This window comes from Loxodonta africana, chromosome 11 (assembly GCF_030014295.1).
Source record: "Loxodonta africana isolate mLoxAfr1 chromosome 11, mLoxAfr1.hap2, whole genome shotgun sequence".
Lineage (NCBI taxonomy): Eukaryota > Metazoa > Chordata > Mammalia > Proboscidea > Elephantidae > Loxodonta > Loxodonta africana.
Window position 1 is genome coordinate 22,936,080 of NC_087352.1, and position 23,717 is coordinate 22,959,796.

Here is a 23,717-nt window from a genome sequence, read left to right on the forward strand (position 1 = left end):
GGGCCTCCAGCCCCCTCCTCCCCAGGATGCAGGCAACAGGGCCCCCAGCCCCCTCCTCCCTCAGACCCAGGAGTCTAGGCCTCCTTCCCCTCCTCCCTCAGATCAAGGAGTCTGGGCCCCCATCTTCTCCTTCCCAGGACCCAGGCATCAGGGACCCCAGCCTCCTCCTCCCTCAGACTCAGAAGTCTGGGCCCCCAGACCCCTCTCCTCAGGACCCAGGAGTCCCGGTCCTCAGCCCCCTCCTCCTCCTTCAAGGACCCAATTCTCCCCTACCCAGACCTTTCTCCCTCAGAGCCCTAGCCCCTTCCTTTTCTCTGCACCCAGCTTCCCAAGCCAGCCTGCTCTAGTCCTGGAATTCAGGCTCCCCACTCTGTCCCCTTCGCTGCCCCCTCGGAGATCCTAGAGTGGGGACCCTGCAAACCGGCCCTCGCCCCTTTGGGAGGTAGATGTCCCTACAGGCTGAAGCACCTCGAGGACCTGCCCCCGCCCCTCCTCCCACCTCGTCCCCTTAAAATACCCGGGATCCCTATGGCAACAGGCACCCGGCGACAGGTGCGGGTGTTATTTACGGGTCGCTCCCGAAATAGCCCGGGAGGGTAGGGATGGGTGGGTAGGGGCGAGGCCCGGGCGCGCCAGGCGGTGGTGGCGGCGGAGCTGAACGGTCAGAGGCAACGCGGAACTGGGGGCGGCGCGGCCCAGGCAGGAGAGCGAGGCGGCCCCCGGCCCAGGAGGCGCGGGTGGGCGGCCCGAGGGGGGCCCTGGCCCGCGGCCGAGCCTGGCGCTGTCGGGGCTAGTCCGGCCCTGGGAACCAGGGGGAGGGGGTGGAGCGAACCTAAAGAGAATCCCAGTCCCTTCCGGGTCCCAGTTGTCGTTTGAACCCTGGGGTACTGTGTTCCCGTTGTCTGAGCTGAGGTGAGGCCACAGCCCCTTGAACTGAGCCCAGTGGGAACCCTGGGCCCCTTTCTGAACCATAGTTCCCTTTTTTGTGGCCTCCACTGTCTCTCTGCCCCTAGTCCTCTTTCTTGGCCCCAGTGGGGACCTTGATCTCTCTTCTCTGAATGGAGGTGGACACCGCTATGCCCTTTTCCTAAACCCCAGTGTGTCCCCAGGGACCCCAGGCCCCTCCTCTCTGAACCCCAGCGGTTTCCCTTCTAGGAATCCTGGGGAATCCCGTTTCATCCCTTGAACCCAGAGGCTTCCCTTCTTAGCTTCCCTGGGAATCCAAGTTTTTCTTTGGAATTCCATAGAGGACCCAACGCCTCCCTCCCCAGACTCTGAGCCCAAAGGACCCTCCGCCTCATCTACTCTCAAACACACAGAGGACCTTGGATCCCCTTCATGGGTACCCCAAACTCTGAGCCCTAGTAGGGTGCCCAGGCCCTTTCCCTCAGGAAATTCAATTTCCGTTTCGTGAATCTTTTCAGTGGGGACCGCAAAGCAGACCCTCAGCACTTCAGCTGGCACTCAGGCCCCCATCCAGGGTATCCAGATTCTCTCTCTGAGCCTTGGGGGGACCTTGTTTTTTCTCTGCACCCATTTTTTTTTTTTTTTTTGCTGAGTTCCTGGGAGGCCTTCCAGCCCCTTCTCTGAACTTCAGAGTATCCCCAGCCAGGGAATCGATTTTTCCCTCTCAGAGGCAACCTCCACTAGGCCATTGGAGGAACCTAGTATCTTTCCTGCAAGTACCAGGGAGGACTCCATTTCCCTCTTTCATAACCCAGTGGAAACTGAGCCCCTCGCCCCCTTCAAGGCCCCAGACTGCCCCCACTGGCCCCCCAGGAGCCCTTCTCAGCTCTGCCTCCTTTGGACTTTGAACGGCCACCAGGATGATGATGTGGCCCAACTTCTTCTTGCAAGAGGAGGACCGGCGGCGCGGGGCGGCGGGCCGGCGGCAGGCCCGTGGGCAGCAGGGTGCCAAGATGACCCCAGAGCATGAGGGGAAGATCAAGCTGGCACTACTGCTGGCCACCGTGGGCGTCACACTGGCCGTGCTGGCTGTGGGCACTGAGTTCTGGGTGGAACTCAACACCTACAAGGCCAATGACAGTGCCATCTGTGACGCCGCCCACCTGGGGCTGTGGAAGGTGTGCACCAAGCACCTGTGGCAGGCCGACGTGCCCCCGGGCAGGGACACCTGCGGCCCCGTGGAGCTGCCTGGAGGTGAGCAGCCACTGCCCCGAGTCCAGGCCTGGAGGCCACAGACAGTAAGGCGGAGGGGGGGTCGGTGCTTGAGGAAACTGGGACCCAGAGAGAGCCTGGGCCCCAAGGAGAGATCTGGTACCCTCAGGAACAGCCTATGCCCCCAGAGAGAGCCTGAGCCTCAAAAACTTGTGCCCCATGAAGAGCCTATAGCCAGATCAACCTGTGCACAAGCTGTGCAGAGAGACTGTGTCCCCAGACATAGTCTGTGTCCCTCACTAGCCTACCCCCAGGGGACCTGAGCTTCTATATAACCTGTGCTTAGAGCTTGTCCTATAGTCTGCATCCCCAGACCAGCCTGCACCCCTAAACCAGCCTGTACCCCAGACCAGTATGTGCCCCTAGACTAGCCTGCGTCCCCAGACCAGCCTATGCCCCTAGACCATGCTGTAGCCCCAGACCAGCATCTACCCCCAGTTACAGCCTGTGCCTCCAGACCATCCTATGACCCTTATGCCCATGTCCCCATAGAGCCTGTGTCTCTAGAGAAACCTAGTGCCTCCACTCTTAGCCTATACCCCCTGAGACATCCTGTGGCCCCAGCTATAGCCTGTATCCCCAGACATCGTATGTTTCCCAGAAAAGCCTGCACCCCAAGACACCCTGTGCCCCTAGAGAAAAAGCCTGGGTTCCTGGCGTCAGCTTGCTCTTCCCACACCACAGATAGCCTGTGCTGTCATCATGGGCGCCCTGGGGAGACAGCTCTCCTTGACACCCACCCACAGTAAAATCTCTGTTCCCCATCAAATGAAGCTCTCACCAGACACCTCCCAACAGACCTCTGAGAACAGACATCATGCCTCTCAGGCAGTGTTCTTCATTCTGGGTCCCTCTCACCTCTAGATGCCCAGATGACATTCCAGCCCTTCTTACTTTCTCTGACAGACTCCACCACATTCCTTACTTTCCCACACAGTGGCTCTTCTACCCCTAGCCACGTTAGAACGCTATCCCATACCTCTCACTCTCCCCCACAGGACATGCCATACCCTTCACATATACCAGTGGGACATTCCACACCCCTTAGCCACGTAACTGGGCTCTTGTCTGACCCAAGAAAAATATCTGATACCCCTCAGGGCTCATTCAGAATATCATAGCCAGTGAAACCTGTGAGAGCCGGAACTCGATGGGACTGCCTTGTTTTTCTGGGTTTTGCAAGTTTTCTCCCTTTGACAGGGTGTAGTCTTACCACTTTTCTATCACTCTCTATTAGTGGAAAATATCTGAGTTTTCCTTTTCTGACAGGTTTTCGCCTTACACAAGATCCAGCTTTTGCAGGTTTTCCTGTAGTTGATCACCCAAATGAGATCTACAATGCTCTCTGCTTCTCCCAGGGATGCCCTACAATCTCCATCACCACCAGTTACCATTGAATCAATGTGTGTCAGAGCAGAACTGTGCGTCATAGTTTTCAATGGCTGATTTTTAGGAAGTAGATAGCCAGGCCTTTCTTCCGAGGCACCTCTGGGCAGATCTGAACTGCTGACTTTCGTTACCGGCTATGCATGTTAACCATTTCCACCACCCAGGAACTCTCCATTAGAGCACCAACCAACCAACCAGTTACCATCGAGTCAACTCCAACTCATGGAGACCTCATGTTTGTTAGAGTAGAACTGCACTCCACAGGGTTTTCATTGACTGATTTTTCAGAAGTGGATCTCCAGGCCTTTCTTCTGAGGGGCCTGTGGGTGGACTCGAACTGCCAAACTTTTGGTTAGCAGACCAGCATGTTAACCATTTGCACCAACCACCCCGGAACCTACAATCTCAGTACCCCTCAGAGGACATCCCCTATTCCCCTGGGCTCCATGTGGAATTCCCCTTTTCCTTCACATCTCCAGATGTAACTTCTTACATCCCTGAGGTCCAAAATAGGATGTTCCAAACCCTTGATAGCAAAACGGCATGCCAAGCACCCCTTGCTGTCTGAGATACCCATTTGGTGTCCAGATTGGACATATGCAGATGGACTATCTCTCACTATATCACAAGCAGGCTATTCCCAAATGTTTGCAAAGTGGGATGCTCCAGTCATAAAAATAGCAGGTGCATATGTAGTGCTCAGGTCTATTCTAAGAACTTTACACATACTAACTCATTCACCTTCACAGCAATCCTGTGAGTAAAAACCAGTTGCCATGGAGTTGACTCCAACTCATAGAGACCTCATGTGTGTTGGAGTAGAACTGTGCTCCATAGAGTTTTCTTTTCTTTTTTTTAATTGTGCTTTCACAGAAAGTTTGCAAAGCAGATTAGTTTCTCATTAAACAATACACAAATTGTTTTGTGACATTGATTGCTAGACCCACAACATGTCAACACTCTCTTCTTGACCTTGGGCTCCTCATTTCCATTTGTCCAGCTTTCCTGTCCCCTCCTGCCTTCTCATCCTTGCCCTTGGCCTAGTGTGTCCGTTTAGTCTCATATATAGGGTTATACTATGCGTGCTATTGTTTGTTTTATAGGCCTGTCTAATCTTTGGCTGAAGGGTGAACCTCAGGAGTGACTTCAGTGCTGAGTTAAAAGGGTGTCTGGGGGCTATCCAGTCTGGTCTCTGTGTGTGTGTGTGTGTGTGTGTGTGTGTGTGTGTGTGTGTGTGTGAGTTTGAATTTTGTTCTACATTGTTCTCTAGCTCTGTGACCCCTGTCAGAGCAATCAGTGGTGGTAGCTGGCCTCCATCTAGTTGTGCTGGACTCCGTCTGGTGGAGGCTGAGGTAGTTGTGGTCCATTAGTCCTTTGGACTAGTCTTTCCCTTGTGTCTATAGTTTTCTCCATCCTCCCTTGCTCTAGACTGGGTGGAACCAGTGGAGTATCTTACATGGCCACTCACAAGCTTTTAAGACCCCAGACACTACTCACCAAAATACGATGTAAAACATTTTCTTTATAAACTATGTTATGTCAATTGAGCTGGATGTCCCCTGAGACCATGATCCCCAGACCCTAGCCCAGTAACTCAGGCCCTCAGGGAGTCTGGAGTGTCTATAGGGTCGCTATGAGTCAAAATCGACTCGACGGCAGCAGGTTTTTTTTTTTTTTTATGAATATTCTAAGACTTTGACTTGGTTAAAGTGTGCTGACTTCTTCAGTATTGTGTACTGTCTTACCCTTCACCAAAGTTACCATTTATCTATTGCCTACTGTTTTTCCCTCCCTCCCCACCCTCCGTTCCCTGTAAACATAAAAGATTATTTCTTTCTGTGTGTAAACTTTTTCATGAGTTTTTATAATAGTGGTCTCATACAGCATTTGTCCTTTTGTGATTGACTTATTTCACTCAGCATAATGCCCTTCAGATTCATCCAAGTTGTGAGATGTTTCCCAGATTCATCGTTGTTCTTTATCGTTTCGTAGTATTCCTTTGTGTGTATATACATAGTTTGTTTATCCATTCATCTGTTCACGGGCACTTAGGTTGTTTCCATCTTTTGCTGTTGTGAATAATGCTCCAGTGAACACGGGTGTGCATATGTCTGTTGGTGTGATGGCTCTTACATCTCCAGGATATATTCCTAGGAGTGGAATTGCTGGACAGTATGGTATTTCTATTTCTAGATTTTTAAGGAAGCACCATATTGTTTTCCAAAATAGTTGTACCATTTTGCATTCCCACCAGCAGTGCATAAGAATTACAATCTCCATGCAGCCTCTTCAACATTTGTTTATTACTGGTGTTTTTTTTTTTTAATTTGTGCTAGTAATGTCCAGGTGAGATGGTATCTCATTGTGGTTTTGATTTGCATTTCTTTAATGGCTCGAGCATAACAACAATTGTCAGGATGGTGCAGGATCGGGCAGTGTTTTGTTCTGTGGTACACTGGGTCACTATGAGTTGCGAGGAATTACTCATACACCTGTTAGCCACCTGAATGCCTTCTTTGGTGAAATGTCTGTTCATGTCCTTTGTCCATTTTTTAATTGGATTACTTGTCTTTTTCCTGTAAAGGTGTTGGATTTTCCTATAAATTTTAGAGATTAGACCTTTTTTGGATTTGTCATAGCCAAAATTTTTTCCTAGGGTAGCACTGGGGTAGCATTGACCATATTTTTTTTCCCATGATTTTTATAGTTTTGGGTTTTATATTTAGGTTTTAGATCCATTTTGAATTAGTTTTTGTGTATGGTGTAAGGTATGGGTCCTGTTTCATTTTTTTACAGACAGACATCCGATTTTGCCAGCACCATTTGCCAGCACCCATTTAATGGACTTGGGGCTTTCGTCAAAGATCACGTGACCATAGGTGGATGAATTTACGTCTGAGTTCTCGATTCTGTTCCATTGGCCAATGTGTCTGTCATACCAGTAACAGGCTGTTTTGACTACTGTAGCCGTATAGTAGGTTCTAAGATCAGGGAGTGCAAGGCCTCCTGCTTTGTTCTTCTTCGATAATGCTTTACTTATTTGGGTCCCCTTTCCTTTCCATATAAAGTTAATGATTAGTTTTTCCATCTCATTAAAGAATGCCATTGGTATTTGGATTGAAATTATGTTGTATTTGTAGATTGCTTTGGGTAGAATTGACATTTTCACAATGTTGAGTCTACCTATCCATGAGCATGGTACATTTTCCCACTTATGTAGGTCTCTTTTGGTTTCTTGCAGTAGTGTTGTGTAATTTTCTTTATATAGGTACTTTATGTCCCTGGTTAGATTTATTTCTAAGTATTTTACTTTTCTTAGGAGCTATTATAAATGGCATTGCTTTCCTGATTTCCTTTTCGTAGTTCTCTTTATTGGTCTATAGGAATCCAACTGATTTTGGTATGTTCATCTTGTATCCTGATACTCTGTTAAATCTTTCTATTAGTTCCAGTAATTTTCTTGTGGAGTCTTTAGGGTTCTCTATGTATAGTATCATATCATCGGTGAGAAGGGATAGCTGAGATGATCGTGTGATTATTTTCTTTTATTTATGTGGTGGATTACATTGATTGATTTTCTAATGTTGAACCATCCTTGCATACCTGGTATGAACCCCACTTGGTTGTGCTGTGTTATTTTTTTGATATGATGCTGAATTCTATTGGCTAGGATTTTGTTGAGAATTTTTGCATCTATATTCATGAGAGATATTGATCTGTAATTTTCTTTTTTTGTGGTGTCTTTGCCTAGTTTTGGCATCAGGGTTATGCTGGCTTCACAGAATGAATTCAGAAATGTCCCTCCCTTTTCTATGTTCTGAAACAGTTTGAGTAGTGCTGGTGTAGGCTCTTCTCTGAATGTTTGGTAGAATTCTCCAGTGAAGTCATCTGGGCTAGGACATTTTTTGGGGGGAGGTTTTTTTTTTTTTTTAACCTTTTCAATCTCTTGTTATTGGGTCTGTTCAGATTTTCTACTTCTTTTTCTTCTAATTTAACCAGGTAGTGTGTTTCTAGAAATTTGTCCGTTTCCTCTAGATTTTCAAATTTGTTGGAGTATAGTTGTTCATATTACTCTGTTATGATCCTTTTTATTTCAATTAGGTCTGTCATAATGTCCCCCGTTTCATTCCTTATTTGGGCTATTTGTGGCCTCTTCTGTTTGTCTTTTGTCAATTTGGCCAATGGTTTGTAGATTTTGTTGATCCTTTCATGGAACCAACTTTTGGTTTTGTTGATTTTTTTCTATTGTTTTTCTATTCTCTCATTCATTTATTTCTGCTCTGATTTTTGTAGTTTCCTTTCTTCTGGTGGCTGTGGGCTTCTTCTGCTGTTCTGTTTATATTTGTTTGAGTTGTAAAGCTAACATTTTGATTTTTATCTCTTTCTTCTTTTTTGATGTGTACATCTATTGCTATAAATTGATGTCTGAGCATTGCCTTTGCTGTGTCCCAAAGGTTTTGGTGTGATGTGTTTTCATTCTCGTTTGATTCTGGGAGATTTTTTATTCCATCTTTGATTTCTTCTATTACCCAATGGCTTTTAAGCAAGGCATTGCTCAGTTTCCATGTTTTTTATTTTTTCCTTGGTCTTCCTGTTACTAATTTCTACTTTGATGGCATTGTGATCAGAGAGGATGATTGGTATTATCTCAATGTTTTGGATTTCGTTGAGGATTGCCTTGTCACCTAAGATGTCATCTATTCTGGAGAATGTTCCATATGTGTTAGAAAAGAATGTGTACTTTGCAGCTGTTGGGTGGAGTGTTCTATATATGTCTATGAGGTCAAGTTGGTTGATTGTGGCCTTTAGATCTTCTGTATCTTTGTTGAATTTCTTTCTAGATGTTCTGTGCTCTACCAAAAGTGGTGTGTTGAAGTCTCCTACTATTATTGTGGAACTATCAATTTATCTTTTCAGTGCTGTGAGAATTTGTTTTTTTTTTTTGAAGCCCTGTCATTGGGTATGTAGATATTTATTATGGCTGTGTCCTCATGGTGGGTTGTCCGTTTAATCATTGTGCAATGTCCTTCTTTGTCTTTTATGTCGCATTTTGACTTAAAGTCTATTTTATCTGAGATTAGTATTACCACTCCTGCCCTTCTTTGATTGCTGTTTGCTTGATATATTTTTTCATCATTTGATTTTTAATATATTTATGTCTTTGTTTCTAAGGTGTGTCTTTTGCAGACAGCACTTTCCTGAGTTTAAACCACGCAGTATTCCCTTGTTCTGTTTGAATGACTGCCTCTTGGCCTATGTACACATTCTCATGAACACAATTAAGAGTTCTGGAATTCCCATTCCTCCCAGTGTTATCCATAATTTGTTATGATCCACATAGTTGAATGACTTTTCATAGTCAATAAAACACAGGTAAGCATCTTTCTGATGTTCCCTGCTTTCAGCCAAGATACATCTAACATCAGCAGTGATATCCTTGGTTCCATGTCCTCTTCTGAATTTGTCATTAATTTTTGGCAGTTTTCTATCATGTTGCAGCAACCACTTTTGAATGATCTTCAGCAAAATTTAACTTGTGTGTGGTATTAATGATATTGTTCGATAATTTCTGCATTTTGGTTGGATCACCTTTGTTTGGAATAGGCACAGATAATGGATCTCTTCCAGTTGGTTGTCCAGGTAGCCATCTTCCAAATTTCTTGGCATAGATGAGCACCTTCAGCATTGTGTCTGTTTGTTGAGATATCTCAACTGGTTTCTGTCACTTCCTGGAGACTTATTTTTTGCCAATGCCTCCAGTGCAGTTTGGACTTCTTCCTTCAATACCATCAGTTTTTGATCATACGCTACCTCCTGAAATGGTTGAGCATTGACCAGTTCCATTTGGTATGGTAACTCTGTGTATTCCTTCCATCTTTTTTTGATGCTTCCTGTATCATTCAATATTTTCCCTGTAGAATCCTTCAATATCACAACTCGAGGCTTGAATTTTTTCTTCAGTTCTTTCAGCTTGAGAAATGCCAAGCATGTTCTTCCCTTTTGTTTTTCTAACTCCAGGTCTTTGCATATTTCATTATAATACTTTACTTTGTGTTCTTGAGTTGCACTTCGAAATCTTCTTTTCAGCTCTTTTACTTCATCATTTCTTCCATTCAATTCAGCTACTCTACATTCAAGAACAAGTTTCAGAGTCTCTTCTGACATCCATTTTGGTCTTTTCTATCTTTTCCGTGTTTTTAATGAGCTTTTGCTTTCTTCATATATGATGTCATTTCACAACCCATCTAGTCTTTGGTCATCAGTGTCCAATGCATTAAATATATTCTTGAGATGGTCTCTAAATTCAGGTGGAATATACTCAAGGTCGTATTTTTTCTCTCGTTGGCTTGCTCTAATTTTCTTCAGCTTCAACATGAACTGGCATAAGAGCAATTGATGGTGTGTTCCACGGTCAGCTCCTGGCCTTGTCCTGACTGATGATATTGAGCTTCTCCATCTTCTCTTTCCACAGATGTAGTTGATTTGATTCCTGTGTATTCCATCTGGCAAGGTCCATGTGAATAGTCACTGTTTATGTTGTTGAAAAAGGTATTTGCAACGAAGAAGTCGTTTGTCTTGCAAAATTCTGTCATGCCATCTCCCATGTAGTTTCTATCACCAAGGCCATATTATCCAACTACTGATCCTTCTTCTTTGTTTCCAATTTTTGCATTTCAATCACCAGTAATTATCAATGCATCTTGATTGTATGTTTGATCAAGTTCAAACTGCAGGTATTGGTAAAAATTCTCAATTTCTTCATCTTTTGCCTTAGTGGCTTGTGGTAAATTTGAATAATAGTTGTATTAACTGGTCTTCCTTGTAGGCGTATGGATATTATCCTATCACTGACAGTGTCAGGATAGACTTTGAAATGTTCTTCAATTTGTCTTTCCTGGCATTGTAGACCATATGATTGTCTGATTCAAAATGGCCAGTACCAGTCCATATTGACCTTTATGCATCCCACTTAATTTTTTACGACTTCCAGTTTTCCTTGATTAATACTTCATACATTCCATGTTCTGATTATTAAAGGATTTTGCAGCTGTTTCTTCTTATTTTGAGTGGTGCCACATCAGCAAATGAAGGTCTCGAAAACTTGACTCCACCTATGTTGTTAAGTTTGATTCTATTTTGAGGAGGTGGCTCTTCCACAGTCGTATTTTGAGTACCTCCCAACCTGAGGGGCTCATCTTCTGGCACTACATCAGAAAATGTTCCGCTGCTATTCACAAGGACTGCCAGGTCCTTCTTCCTAGTCTGCCTTAGTCTGGAAGCTCTGCTGAAACCTGTCCACCATGGGTGACTGTTATGCATTGAACTGCGTCCCCCAAAAACATGTGTGTCAACTTGGCTAGTCCATGATTCCCGGGTATTGTGTGATTGTCCACCATTTTGTCACGACGTGATTTTTCTATGTGTTGTAAATCCTACCTCTATGATGTTAATGAGGTGGGATTAGCGGCAGTTATGTTAATGAGGCAGGACTAAATCTACAAGATTAGGTTGTGTCCTAAGCCAATCTCTTTTGAGACATAAAAGAGAGAAGCAAACAGAGAGACATAGGGACCTCATACCACCAAGAAAGAAGCACCAGGAGCATAGAGTGTCCTTTGGACCAGGAGTCTCTGCACAGAGAACCTCCTTGACCAGGGGAAGATTGGTGACAAGGACCTTCCCCAGAGGTGACAGAGAAAGAAAGCCTTCCCCTGGAACTGGCGCTCTAAATTCAGACTCTTAGCCTTTCAGGCTGTGAGAGAATACATTTGTTTGTTAGAGCCATCCACTTATGGTACTTCTGTTATAGCAGTACAAGATAACTAAGACAGTGACCTTGCTCATGTTTTAAATACCGGTGGTATAACATCAGCATCACAGCAAGATGCAAGCCACCACAGTACGACAAACTGACAGACAAGTGGTGTACTTGGAAAATAGTGTTATTTTACATATATCAAAAAACTAAAACCAAACCCATTGCCACTGAGTCGATTCTGACTCATAGTGACCTACAGGACAGAGTAGAACTGCTCCATAGGGTTTCCAAGGAGTGCCTGGTGGATTTAAACTGACAATCTTTGGTTTAGCAGCCGTAGCTCTTAACCAACAGGCCACCAGTGTTTCCCATTTTACATATATACATTTTAATTTACATTAGTAATAGTTTGTGTCTCAGTTTTCTGGTGCTACTATAACGGAAATATCACAAGTGGGTGGTTTTAATGAACAGAAACTTATTTTCTCAAAGAAGACTGAATTCAGGCACCAGCTCTAGAGGAAGACTTTCTCTGTTGGCTCTGGGGGGAGATCTTTGTCTCTTTCAGCTTCTTTTCCTTGGTTCCTTGGTGATCACCACGTGGCATCTATCTTCCCCTGTTTGTCCTTGCTTGCTTCTGTGTCTAATCTGTCTTTTTGTATCTCAAAAGTCATTAGATTTAAGACACACCCTACACTGTTATAGGAGCCCTGATGGTGCAATGGTTAAACACTCAGCTGCTAACAGAAACATTGGCAGTTCAAACCAACCTAGTGTCTCCGAAGGAGAAAGACCTGGCAACCTGCTTCCATAAAAATTATAGCCAAGGAAACCCTATGGGGGAGTTCTGCTGTGTCACTGTAAGTTAGAATTTACTCAATGGCACACAACTACACTGATACCCTCTCATTAATCTAACAAAGAAAACCCTATTCCCAAATGGGATTATATCCACATGTTTAGGGCTAGGATTCCAACACATATTCGCGGGGACACAATTCAATCCATAACATTGTGGTATAGATTTTGTCCTGTTTTTCAATTTTTTAAATATTTTATTGTATTTCAGTGAAAACACACACATAAGACATACACCAATTCAACAATTTTTACATGTACAATTCAGTGACATTGATTACATTCAAGTTGTACAGCCATTCTCACTATCCTTTTCCAAATTATTTCTTCACTATTAACCTATACTCACTGTCCCCTAAATTTCCTATCTAATCTTTCAAGTTGCTGTTTTCAGTTTGATCCCATATAGATAATTCTCTAAAAGATCATGATGTTCAAGGCAGACATTCCTTACTAATCAAGCTAAAATATTTTTTGGTTTAAAGAAGTCTTCAGGGGATAGTTTTCGCTTAAGGTTTAAAGATTGTCTCAGCATCGATTTTCTTTTCTTTTTCACTCAGTACTATGTTTTTCCGATCTCCCCATGTAGCTTTATGTTCTTCCAGTTCATGGCTTCTACACAGTGCAGAGATTTCCACAGGGAGCCATCATCACATTTACTTATCTCTTCACCTAGTGATGGACACCTAGGTTGATTCCAACTCCCTGTTATTATAAACAATGCTGCCATGAACATCCACATATAAGTTTCTGCATTTTTTTCAAATATGTACCCAGATGTGAAATTGTTGGGTCACAGGATATAAACATACTCGTTTCATAAGGTATGTCAGAGTGCTTTAGAAAAAGACTAGTACCAGTCTACACTCCCAGCTGTTTCCTCTCATCTTTCTACACTTGATATTATGCTTTGAATATTTGCCAACTTATTTGATCAAAAGTGGTAGTTCCCTGCTGATACAAGCTGCATTCCTCTGATCCCTGGGGAGGTGTAGCATCTCTTCTATGTACTTATAAGTCATTCTGCCTCCCTCTTCTGTGGATTATTCATACCCTTTGCTCATTTTTCAACTGGGTGATCTATCTTTTCTTGCTGACCTGCAGGGGTTCCTTGTGTATTCTAGATACGAATCCTTTATTGGCTTTAGACATAGTTGATCTCTTTTCTGAGTCCGCTAGCCTTCTGTTACCTGAGACTTGGTGTCTTTGGTTGAGTAAAGTGAGTATCCATTTCTTTTTTAAAAAAATATAGTTTATTCTCCCGAAATTCACATCTTCAGCCAAAGATGACACGGGTCTATAAAATAAACAATAACACACATGAGGAACATGCTTCTCAGCTCAGTCATGTAAAATGAGAGCAAATGAGCAACAAAGCTGCCCAGAAGCAAAGATGAAAAGGCAGGAATGGATAGGAAAATGGGACAAATGGAAATGCAGAACCTGCGTGGAGAAGGAGAGAGTGTTGACATGTCATGGGGATTGCAACCAATGTCACAAAACAATTTGAATATAAATTGTTCAACGAGAAACTAATTTGCTCTGTAAACTTTCACCTAAAGCACAATAAGAAATGCATATATAATGTATTTTATTTTTGTTGTTGTTGAGAACATACACAGCAGAACATGTACCAATTCAACAATGTCTACATGTACAATTCGGCGGCATTGATTACATTCTTCAAGTTGTGCAACCATTCTCACCCTGCTTTTCTGAATTGTCCTCCTCCATTAACATAAACTCACTGTCCCCTAATTTTCCTAATTTCTCGAGTTCCTGTTATCAATTTGATCCCAAAAGAGATAGATCTTTAAAGAGCACAACACTCAAGGCAGACATTCTTTACTAGTAAAGCTAAACTATTGTGAAGACTTCAGGGGGATATTTTTGGTTTAGGATTTTAAGGTTTAAAGGTTATCTCAGAGCAATGGTTTCAGGGGGTCATCCAGCCTCCATGGCCCCAGGAAATATGGAGTTCATGAGAATTTGAGGTTCTGGTCTACAGTTTCCCCCTTCTGATCAGGATTCTTCAATAGAATCTTTGATAAAAATGTTCAGTAATGGTAGCTGGTCCAGTTCTGGTCTCATGACAAAGGAGGTAGTTGTTCGTGGAGGCAATTAGTCACATATTCCATTTCCTCCTTCTATTCTTGACTCTCCTCCTTTTTCTGTTGCTCCAGGTGAATAGAGACCAATTGTTGTGCTTGGGTCCAAAACCAAAGACCCATTGCCATTGAGCCAATTCTGACTCATAGCAATCCTGTAGGACAGAGTAGAACTGTGCCTTAGACAGGAGTATACATTTCTCATCCCATTTTACCCTCAACAAACCTGTATGAAGAAGTTAGTAAAGTGATTATTATCTCATTTTATAGAGATGGTCAATGGCCCGCTCCCAGCTACAGATGTGGACCTTAAAGCTCTGGGTTGGAATCCCAGCTCCTGGATGTCATCGTTGCTGTTAGTTGCCATTGAGATGATCCCAGCTCATGGTGACCCCATGTGTGCCACAGTAGAACTGTGCTCCATAAGGTTTTCAAGGCTATGACCTTTTGGAAGCAGATCACCAGGCTTGTCTTCTGAGGCTCCTCTGGGAGGGTTTGAACCGCCAACCTTTTGGCTAGTGGTCAAGTGCTTAACCATTTGCACTATCCAGGGACCATAGCTCTTGGATAGCAAATGGTTTTTATATCTCTGTGCATCATTTTTCTCCTCTGTATACCGGGGATACTAATGTCATATTTTTAGACTGCAGTGGGCTATGTTAAATGTTCAACATTTGAGCTTGAACAAACCAAGAAATAAAACTCATTGCTGTAAGAGATGATTCAGGCTTATGGCGACTGTATGTGTTACAGAGTAGAACTGCTCCATAGGGTTTTCTTGGCGATGATCTTTATGGAAGCAAACCTCCAGGCCTTTCTTCCAAGGTGCCTCTGAGTTGGTTCAAACCGTCGACCTTTGGTTAGTAGTCAAGCACAAACTGTGCCTGTTGGGACCCAGTGAGCTTGCATGAGGGATCACCATGTCATCGCCTCCCTTTCTTTCTCTCCTGCTCCCACAGAAGCAAACTGCACCTACTTTAAATTCTTTACAACGGGCCAGAATGCACACATCTTCCAGAGAACCACAAAGAAAGGTGAGAATCGTGTGGTGTGGTGGTGGTGTGCTGATGATGTTATTGATGTTATTGTCTCCTCCTCTGCTTTGCCCCAGGCTTGACTCAGCTCCTATCTGCTGGGGAAGTCTCATCTTTGGGGGTGATGGCTATAGAATAAGGGTGGGGGCATGGTTCTCCACAGCTCTGTGCCTGACCCTCCTACTCCTAGCTCTGCCTTTGGCACTCGCTGTGTGACTTTGGTTAGGTCACAGCCTCTTTCTGCCGATAGTGCTGAAATAGGCACTGTCCACCTGGTAGGCACAGTGATGGCTGTCTCATTTATAAGATCCCCCCCACCTTGCCTCAACCTTAAAGGGCAAAGGCTTGATCTTAATCTTCCAGATGAGAAAACAGAAGTCCAGAAATGGTTTAATTATTTCTCCCAGAAGTGGCACAGGCAGAGAGGCCAAACTCAAATGATTCTGACTCCAAAGCATCACTGTCCAGTAGAACCCTCTGGGATGATAGAAATGTTCTATATCTTTTCTGTCTAAGACGGTAGCTTGTGGCAACTGAGCACTTCAAATGTGGCTGGTACTACTGAGGGACTGAGTTTTTAATTTTGTTTAACTGAAGTCAATTTACATTTGAAAGGCCACGTGTGGCTTGTTGTTGTTGTTAATTGTTGTCGAATTGGACTCCTCGCTATCCCACATGTCAGTAGAACTGTTCCATAGGGTTTTCATGGCTGTGACCTTTTGGGAGCAGATCTCCAGGCCTTTCTTCTGAGGCACCCCTGGGTGGTCTCAAACTGCCAACCTTTCTGCTAGTAGAGTGCTTAACTGTTTGCACCATCCAGGGACTCCTAATTTCAATCAATTTAAATATGAAAGATCACACATGGCTAGTGGCTACTGTGTTGGACAACCTAGCTCTGATGGCTTTTCCTTTCTACTCTAACCACAGCCTCCACCACACCTTAATTTCTCCACCCCCAAAGGAACTGTGGCCGTGTTATTGATATTATCTCGTCTTTGTAAGGATTTAATGAGATGATGCAGCTCAACCATACAGAGTAGGTCCTCAATAAATGGAGTCTTTCTTTCACAAGACTCATTGAATCCCAGTTCTGAAGTTACCCCAAATCCAGCTCCAGGAGAAGAGCACCTCATTTTGACTGATGTCTAAGCTCCATTTCATAGACCCAAACAGATCCAGAAGTCACACCCAGGTCAAGGAACAACATGAAACCCTCTATTCAACTCCCCAATATGCTCTTTACTACAGTGTACTGGTGTACCTACTTGTGGAGGAGTAATCTGAAAGACCCCCTGCCCACTCCCAATATACCATCTCTCCTACTTGGTATAGCCTTGATTGAGAGTCATGGGCAGCCTCCCGTTGAATTCAGTCTTAACCAAATAGTGAAGATACAACTCATGTGTACAATTAGAGTTCTTTCTCTGTGAACTTGGGAAAGTCATTGCCCTCTTGGATAATGAAATAATCATAGCACACACTTAATGAGCACCTATTGTATGCCAAGCACTGTGCTGGGCACCATATGTACTTGATTTCTAATCCTCCCAACAGCCCAACCAAACAGGGATTTCTATCCTGATTTTCCAGAGGAGGAAGCTGAGGCTCAGAAAGGTTTGTGGACTGTACCAGTATCTTCCAACTCGGAAGAGGCTGGAGAGAGTTCTGACTCTGATCATTCTACTACAACACACCACCTTTCCAACTGTCTCACACACCCACTGCCTCAGCTTCCTGACCTGTAAACAAATGTTGACCAGATCATAAGTAGTAAGTGGTAATTCCCATCCTCTTCTTTTTAAAAATAGCTTATTTCATTGCTGCTGTTGAAGATATACATAGCAGAGTATACATCAACTCAAATTCTACATGTACAATTCAGGGGCATTGATTATGTCTGTCAAGTTGTGCAACCAATCTCACCCTCCTTTTCTAAATTATCCCTTCCCCATTAACGTAAACTCACTGCTCCCTGAGCTTCCTATCTAACTTTTCAAGTTGCTGTTGTCAATTTGATCCCATATAGTTGTTTAAACATTTTTTTATTGTACTTTAGATGAAAATTTACAGAGCAAATTAGTTTCTCATTAAACAATTAATACACATACTGTTTTGTGACATTGGTTGCCAACTCCATGACATGTCAACACTCTCCCCTTCTCCACCTTGGGCTCCACATTACAAGCTTTCCTGTCCCCTCCTGCCTTCTTGTCCTTGCTCCTGGGCTAGTGTGCCCATTTAGTCTCATTTTGTTTTATGGGTCTGTCTAATTTTTTGGCTGACATGTGAGCCTCAGGAGTAGCTTCAGTATTAAGTTAAAAGGGTGTCTGGGGGCCATACTCTTAGAGTTTCTCCAGTCTGTGTCAGACCAATAAGTCTGGTCTAGATAGTTGTTTAAAGAAGGCTTTGGGAAACATTTTTGGTTTAAGAATTAAGGTTTAAAGATTATCTCAAGGCAATAGTTTTGGGGGTTTATCCAGCCTCAATGGCCCCATCGCCTTCTAATCTTTGCTGTCCTCCCTTTGCTCTGTGACCTTAGGCAAGTAACTAACCCTCTCTGAGTCTTAGCTCCTTCAACAGTATAAATAAAATACCAGACTGGGTGATGTTTGACTTAAAAATTCTTTTCTGCAGTGGTGATATGTCTATCTTCCTGGTTCTAGGTCCCTATAGGATAGTTCCTCCCCACTCCCTACATTCCATGTTCTCTGTTTCTTTTCTTCTATTCAACACAGAGGTTAATCTGGCAGCTGCAGTGATAGCAGTGCTGGGCCTGACAATCATGGCCCTGGGGTACCTCTGTATCATCATGGTGCTCAGCAAAGGTGCAGAGTTCCTGCTCCGAGTTGGAGCCATCTGTTTTGGCCTCTCAGGTGAGGGCTGAAAGCCTGGAGGCTGAGGACATTGCATGCTGGGAAGTGACATCTCCAAGCACTGTTGCATGCTGGGAGATAAGGTCTTTAAGCATTGTTACATGCTGGGAGGTAGGGTCTTCAACCACTGTTGCATGCTGGGAGGTAGGATCTCCAAGTACCATTGCATGCTGGAGGTTGGGGGAAGCCCACCGGCTAGAGTAGACTAAGAGACTGGAGAGTTTAAAGTCCTGTTGTTGGCTCAGAATTAGAGGGCTTCCAAAACACTGTTGCAGATTTGGACTTAAGGTCCCCAAGGACTGTTGCATGCTGGGAGGTGTGGGGTCTCCAAGCACTGTTTCTTGATGGAAGATGAGGTCTCCAAGCACTGTTGCATGATAGGAAATGGAAGTTAGAGGAAACTCATTGCCTGTAGAAGTTTGAAGATGGGAAGAGTTCTGAGCTGTGTTGTTGGCTAGGAATTGGAGCCTCTCTAAACATTGTTCTAGACTTGGATCCACGGTCTCCAAGGACTGTTGCATGCCGGAAGGTGGGGTGTGTATCTCCAAGCGCTGTTGCATGAAGGGAGGTAGAGTTTGTGTCCCCAAGCACTGTTGCATGATGGGAGGTGGGGGTCTTCATGCACTGTGAGTGATGGGAGTTAGAGGAAGCTCATGGACTAAAGAAGCTCAAAGATGGGAAGCCTCGTTGTTGACTAGCAATTGGAGCCTCTCTAAACAGTGTTTTAGATTTGGATCCAGAGTTCCCAAGGACTGTTGCATGCTGGGAGACGGGTGTCTCTATGCATTGTTGCACGATGGGAGTAAAAGGATGCCAGGGGCTATAGAAGTTCGAATATGAAAGACCCTCAACTGACGTTGGCTGGGAATTGGAAGGTCTCCAAACACTCTTTTAGATTTGGACCTGGGCGCCCCAAGGACTGTTGCGTTCTTGGAGTTGGGGTCCAAAGAAAATGTAGTCCCCAATAATAATAAAAACTTTAACTTATTGTACATCTATCTCTAATTCTCACAACAGCTCTACTAGGTAGAAATTACCATTCTCCACTTTAAAAACAAGAAAGCTGGTAAGTCAGATGAATTACTAGTGGTCACATAGCATTGATGGCAGGAATGGAACTTGAAACCAGGTCTTTCTGATTCCAAAGCATTTCCCCTTTTCACCACATCTCATCATTGCATTCTGGGAACTATATTTTTGTGGGGTCTTTGCAGGCTCAGAGTAGGGTGTGGTGAGATGAATGCTTAACTAGCAGTTAAATGGTCTGAGTTTTAGCCCAGGCTGTGCCCTGAATCACTGTGTGACCTTGGGAAGACCCCTTTTTTCTCTGGCCCTTGGTTTCCTTATTGGGTCAAATGTTTTCTGTGTTGGGTAGAAAAGTCATTAATTATATAAGCTTCATTTATTATTCTTCATTTATTTATTGAGCACCTACTATGTCTCAGGCAGTGTATTAAGGACCTGAGATACAAGAGTAAGTAAGACAGACATTGTGTCTACCCTCATGGAGCCTAGATTCTGGCAGAGATAGACAGTCATCAATGATTACACATATAATAATTGTGATAAGGAACCCTGGTGGTGCAATGGTTAAGCACTCACCTGCTAACTGAAAGGTTGGCAGTTTGTAACCACCCAGCGGCTCCATGGTAGAAAGACCTGGAGATCTGCTTCCATAAAGATTACAGCTCAGGAAACCCTATGGGGCAGTTCTACTCTGTCACATGGGGGTGTTATGAGGCAGAAATGATTCAACAGCACCTAACTACAACAACATAGTCCCCTGTAGGCATTTTGAGTTTGCAGCCTGTCTTAGTTTCCTAATGCTGCCATAACAAAATACCACAACATGAAGTGACTTTAAAGAATAGAAATGTATTCTCTTATGGCTCTGGAGGCTAGAAGTCCAAATCAGGGTATTGACAGTGTCAATTCCTTCTGACGTATCTGAGACAGGAACTGTTCCATGCCTCTCTCCTAGTTTCTAGTGGCTGCCGGCAATCCTTGGAGCTCTGGTGGTGTAGTGATTAAGAGCTCGGCTGCTGACCAAAAAGTTGGCAGTTCAGATCCCCCAGCTGCTCCTTGGGGCAGTTCTTACTCTGCCCTATAGGGTCGTTATGAGTTGGAATTGACTCGATGGCAATGGGTTTTTCGGGCCCGCAATCCTTGGTGTTTCTTTGCTGCTTGTAGCTGTATCTTCAAGTGGCATCTTCTCTCTGTTGTGTCTCTGTCTCCATGTCTGTTCTCCTCTTATAGAAGACATGTCTCAGAAGTGATTAGGACTCACCCTACTCTGGAATGACCTTGTTAACTTAACTGATTAAAAAAAAAAAATGCCTTCAAGTTAATTCTGAATCATGGCGATCCCACATGTGTCAGAGCAGAACTGTGCTCCAGAGGGTTTTCAATGGCTGATTTTGGGGAAGTAGATTGCCAGGCCTTTCTTCTGAGGCACATCTGGGCAGACTCAAACATTCAACCTCTCAGTTAGCAGCAGAGCACATTAATTGTTTGCACCCCCAAACAGTTAAAAAAAAAACAAACAAACCAAACCCAGTGCCCTCGAGTCGATTCCGACTCATAGCGACCCTATAGGACAGAGCAAAACTGCCCCATAGAGTTTCCAAGGAGCGCCTAGCGGATTCAAACTGCCGACCCTTTGGTTAGCAGCCGTAGCACTTAACCACTATGCCACCAGGGTTTCCCCAAACAGTTAAAAAATAGGGACTGATAATATCACCAAAGAAAAATACTGTTTCCAAACAAGGTCACATTCACACATACAGGAGTTCGGATTTCAACATATCTTTTTGGAGGGACAAATTCAATCCATGACACAATCCCTGGTTTATTTGTTTACCATCTGTCTTCTCCAAGTAAAATATAAGATCTATGAGAGTACGGTCTTTATTTTCCTCCTTCTTTTTTTTTTATCTCCAGTTTCCAAAATAAAAAAAAACAAACTCTGTGCCATCTGGTCGATTCTGACTCACAGCGATCCTATAGGACAGAGTAGAACTGCCCCATAGAGTTTCCAAGGAGCACCTTGTGGATTTGAACTACCGACCTTTATGGTTAGCAGCTGTAGCAATTAACCACTATGCCACCAGGGTTTCCATTTCCAAAACAGTGCTTACCATATACCTACCTACCTACCAGTTGTCATTGAGTCCGTTCTGACTTACGTTGACCTCAGTAGAACCATACTCCATAGAGGTTTAAGTGACTGATTTCGGAAGCAGATGGCCAGGACTTTCTCTGAGGGGTCTCTGGGTGGACTCGAACCACCTCCAAGGGGACTCAAACCACCAACCTTGTAGTTAGCAGCAAGTGTGTCACCTGTTTGCATTCCCCCCCCAAAAAAACCTGTTGCCTTTTACTAGATTCTGACTCATGGCGCCCCCGTGTGTTACAGAGTAGAACTGGGCTCCATAGGCTTTTCATGGCTGTGACCTTTTGGAAGCAGATTGCCAGGCCTTTCTTCTGCAGCACCTCTGGGTGGTTTCGAACCACCAACCTTTTGGTTAGTAGCCCAGCGCTTAACCATTTGCACCCAGGGCCTCCTTATAGTAGGTGTTCAGTAAGTATTTGTTAAATGAATAAAGTGGAAGGGTGTCAGGGGGGTCTCCCAGCCCTCTTGTTTGAGTGTGTGATAGGGTGTATTGGGGGAGAGGCTCAGACCCAAGCTGGGGTTCCCAGACATTGAGCAACATGCTGTGTCCCCTTCCCTACAGGCCTCCTACTTCTGGTGAGCGTGGAGGTGTTCCGGCATTCCGTGCAAGCCCTGCTCGAGAGAGTCAGCTCTGACCCTCCGCCGGCCCCGGCCCTGGCCTACGAATACTCCTGGTCTCTGGACTGCGGAGTGGCAGCCGGCCTGATCCTGATGTTGGGGGGCGGCTGCTTCCTGCTGCTCACCCTGCCTTCCTGGCCCTGGGGGGGCCTCTGTCCCAAGCAGGGGCGCAGGGGCACCTAGGGCCGCCATTTTACTTTCTCTGTGCACCTGCCAAACCCTTCCTCCTGCTCCACTCTAACCCTCAGAATCTTTTGCTCCATCTCCTAGAGAAACTGTGTTCTTCCTGCTCTGAGGCTCCCGTTGTTTTCACACACCTGCCTCTTGTTGCTTTTCTCCCTCTGTAAATAGGTTTTTCTCAGTGGCTGAGTTTGGGTCGCTTAGGGATGGGGTGAGAAAAAGCTATCAGGTGTTCCCTGGGAAGGCTGGTGGGGACCTTATGGGGTACCAGGGTGGGAGGCAGAGGTCGGGGGTCTTGGGCCGGGGGTGGGGGGGGGAATGGAGGGTCGCTTTGTTTCCCAGGTCTGGATTTGTTCACTTGGGTGAGGGACTTCTTACAAATAATTGCTCCTTGGGGTGGAGTTTGGGATGATAGGGGAGGGGGGAGATCTCTGGGTCTGACCTCCCTGTGGTCTGATATGGGATTAAATGTTTGGAAATGTGAAAAGGCTTGATTTGGAGTCAGCTTGTGATGTGATTGTGGGGTGGAGATTTTGGGGTAGAGAAAAATGCCCTTACATGCCCTTTAGAAGCTAGGCAAGATACTCCGCTTGGTACTTGTAAGTCCTAGAAGTCACAAGTCTATAGACCCAGGGGGTAGCTGCAGATGAGAGTATGGACAATTTAGAACCAGGGCTTCGAACAGGTTCCTTAGGTTCAAACCCTTGCTGAAAATTTGCGTTTCCACCCCAGATATACTGAATTAGAATCTACATTTTCACAAGATCCTCAGGTGATTCTTCCACATAACAAATTTTGAGAACACTGCTCTAGTGGTTCTCAGAATTGGTCCCTAACCAGCAGTATTAGTTAGCATCGCCTGGGAACTTGTTAGAAATGCAAATTCTCAGCAGGGATTTGAATTGGAATGAACCGTTTGGAAGCCCTGTTTAGAACATAGACGTTAAGCTGGAGTGGTAAGAACAACAAGAACAACACTAACAATTACCAGTGGATGATGACTTTGTATTAGGACTACGAGTCCCTCAGGTTAAAAAAAAAAAAAAAAATAGGCAACCTTATCCCTTAGGAAGACCCATATATGCCTACGTACATGCTTACTCTGTGCCAAGCACTGGGATAAGCATTTTATAAGCATCACCTCATTGACACATCACAACACCTGAGTGGCACAAATGATTAAGCACTCAGCTGCTAACCAAAAGGTTGGGGGTTCAAGTCTACCCAGAGGCACCTCAGAAGAAAGGCCTGGTGATCCGCTTCCCTATGAAAACCCTATGGAGTGAGCACAGGACTACTCGGCACACATGGGGTTCCGTGGATTGGAATCAACTCAGTGGCAAGTAACAACAACACAAGTAACTTATACATATGTAGTTTGACATATGTGGTTTGAAAGCATTACAAAAAGCATAAAAAACAAAAACCCACTGCCGTCGAGTCGATTCCGACTCATAGCGACCCTATAGGACAGAGTAGAACTGCCCCATAGAGTTTCCAAGGAGCGCCTGGCGGTTTCGAACTGCCGACCTCTTGGTTAGCAGCCAT

General features: G+C 44.6%; 1 protein-coding gene across 3 annotated transcripts; it reads left to right on the forward strand.

Annotated features, from left to right (window-relative positions):
• Positions 1-1,829: 1,829 nt before the first annotated feature.
• Positions 1,830-22,172, forward strand: CACNG6 (calcium voltage-gated channel auxiliary subunit gamma 6). Of its 3 annotated transcripts, XM_064293453.1 has the most exons (4): positions 1,830-2,160; positions 15,252-15,326; positions 18,062-18,199; positions 21,934-22,172. In XM_064293453.1, the coding sequence occupies exons 1-4, from the start codon at positions 1,830-1,832 to the stop codon at positions 22,170-22,172; spliced, it is 783 nt and encodes a 260-aa protein (XP_064149523.1). The 3 variants fall into 3 exon arrangements, with proteins under 3 accessions (XP_064149523.1, XP_064149524.1, XP_064149525.1); XM_064293454.1 differs by lacking the exon at positions 18,062-18,199; XM_064293455.1 differs by lacking the exons at positions 15,252-15,326; positions 18,062-18,199.
• The last annotated feature ends 1,545 nt before the right edge of the window (positions 22,173-23,717 follow it).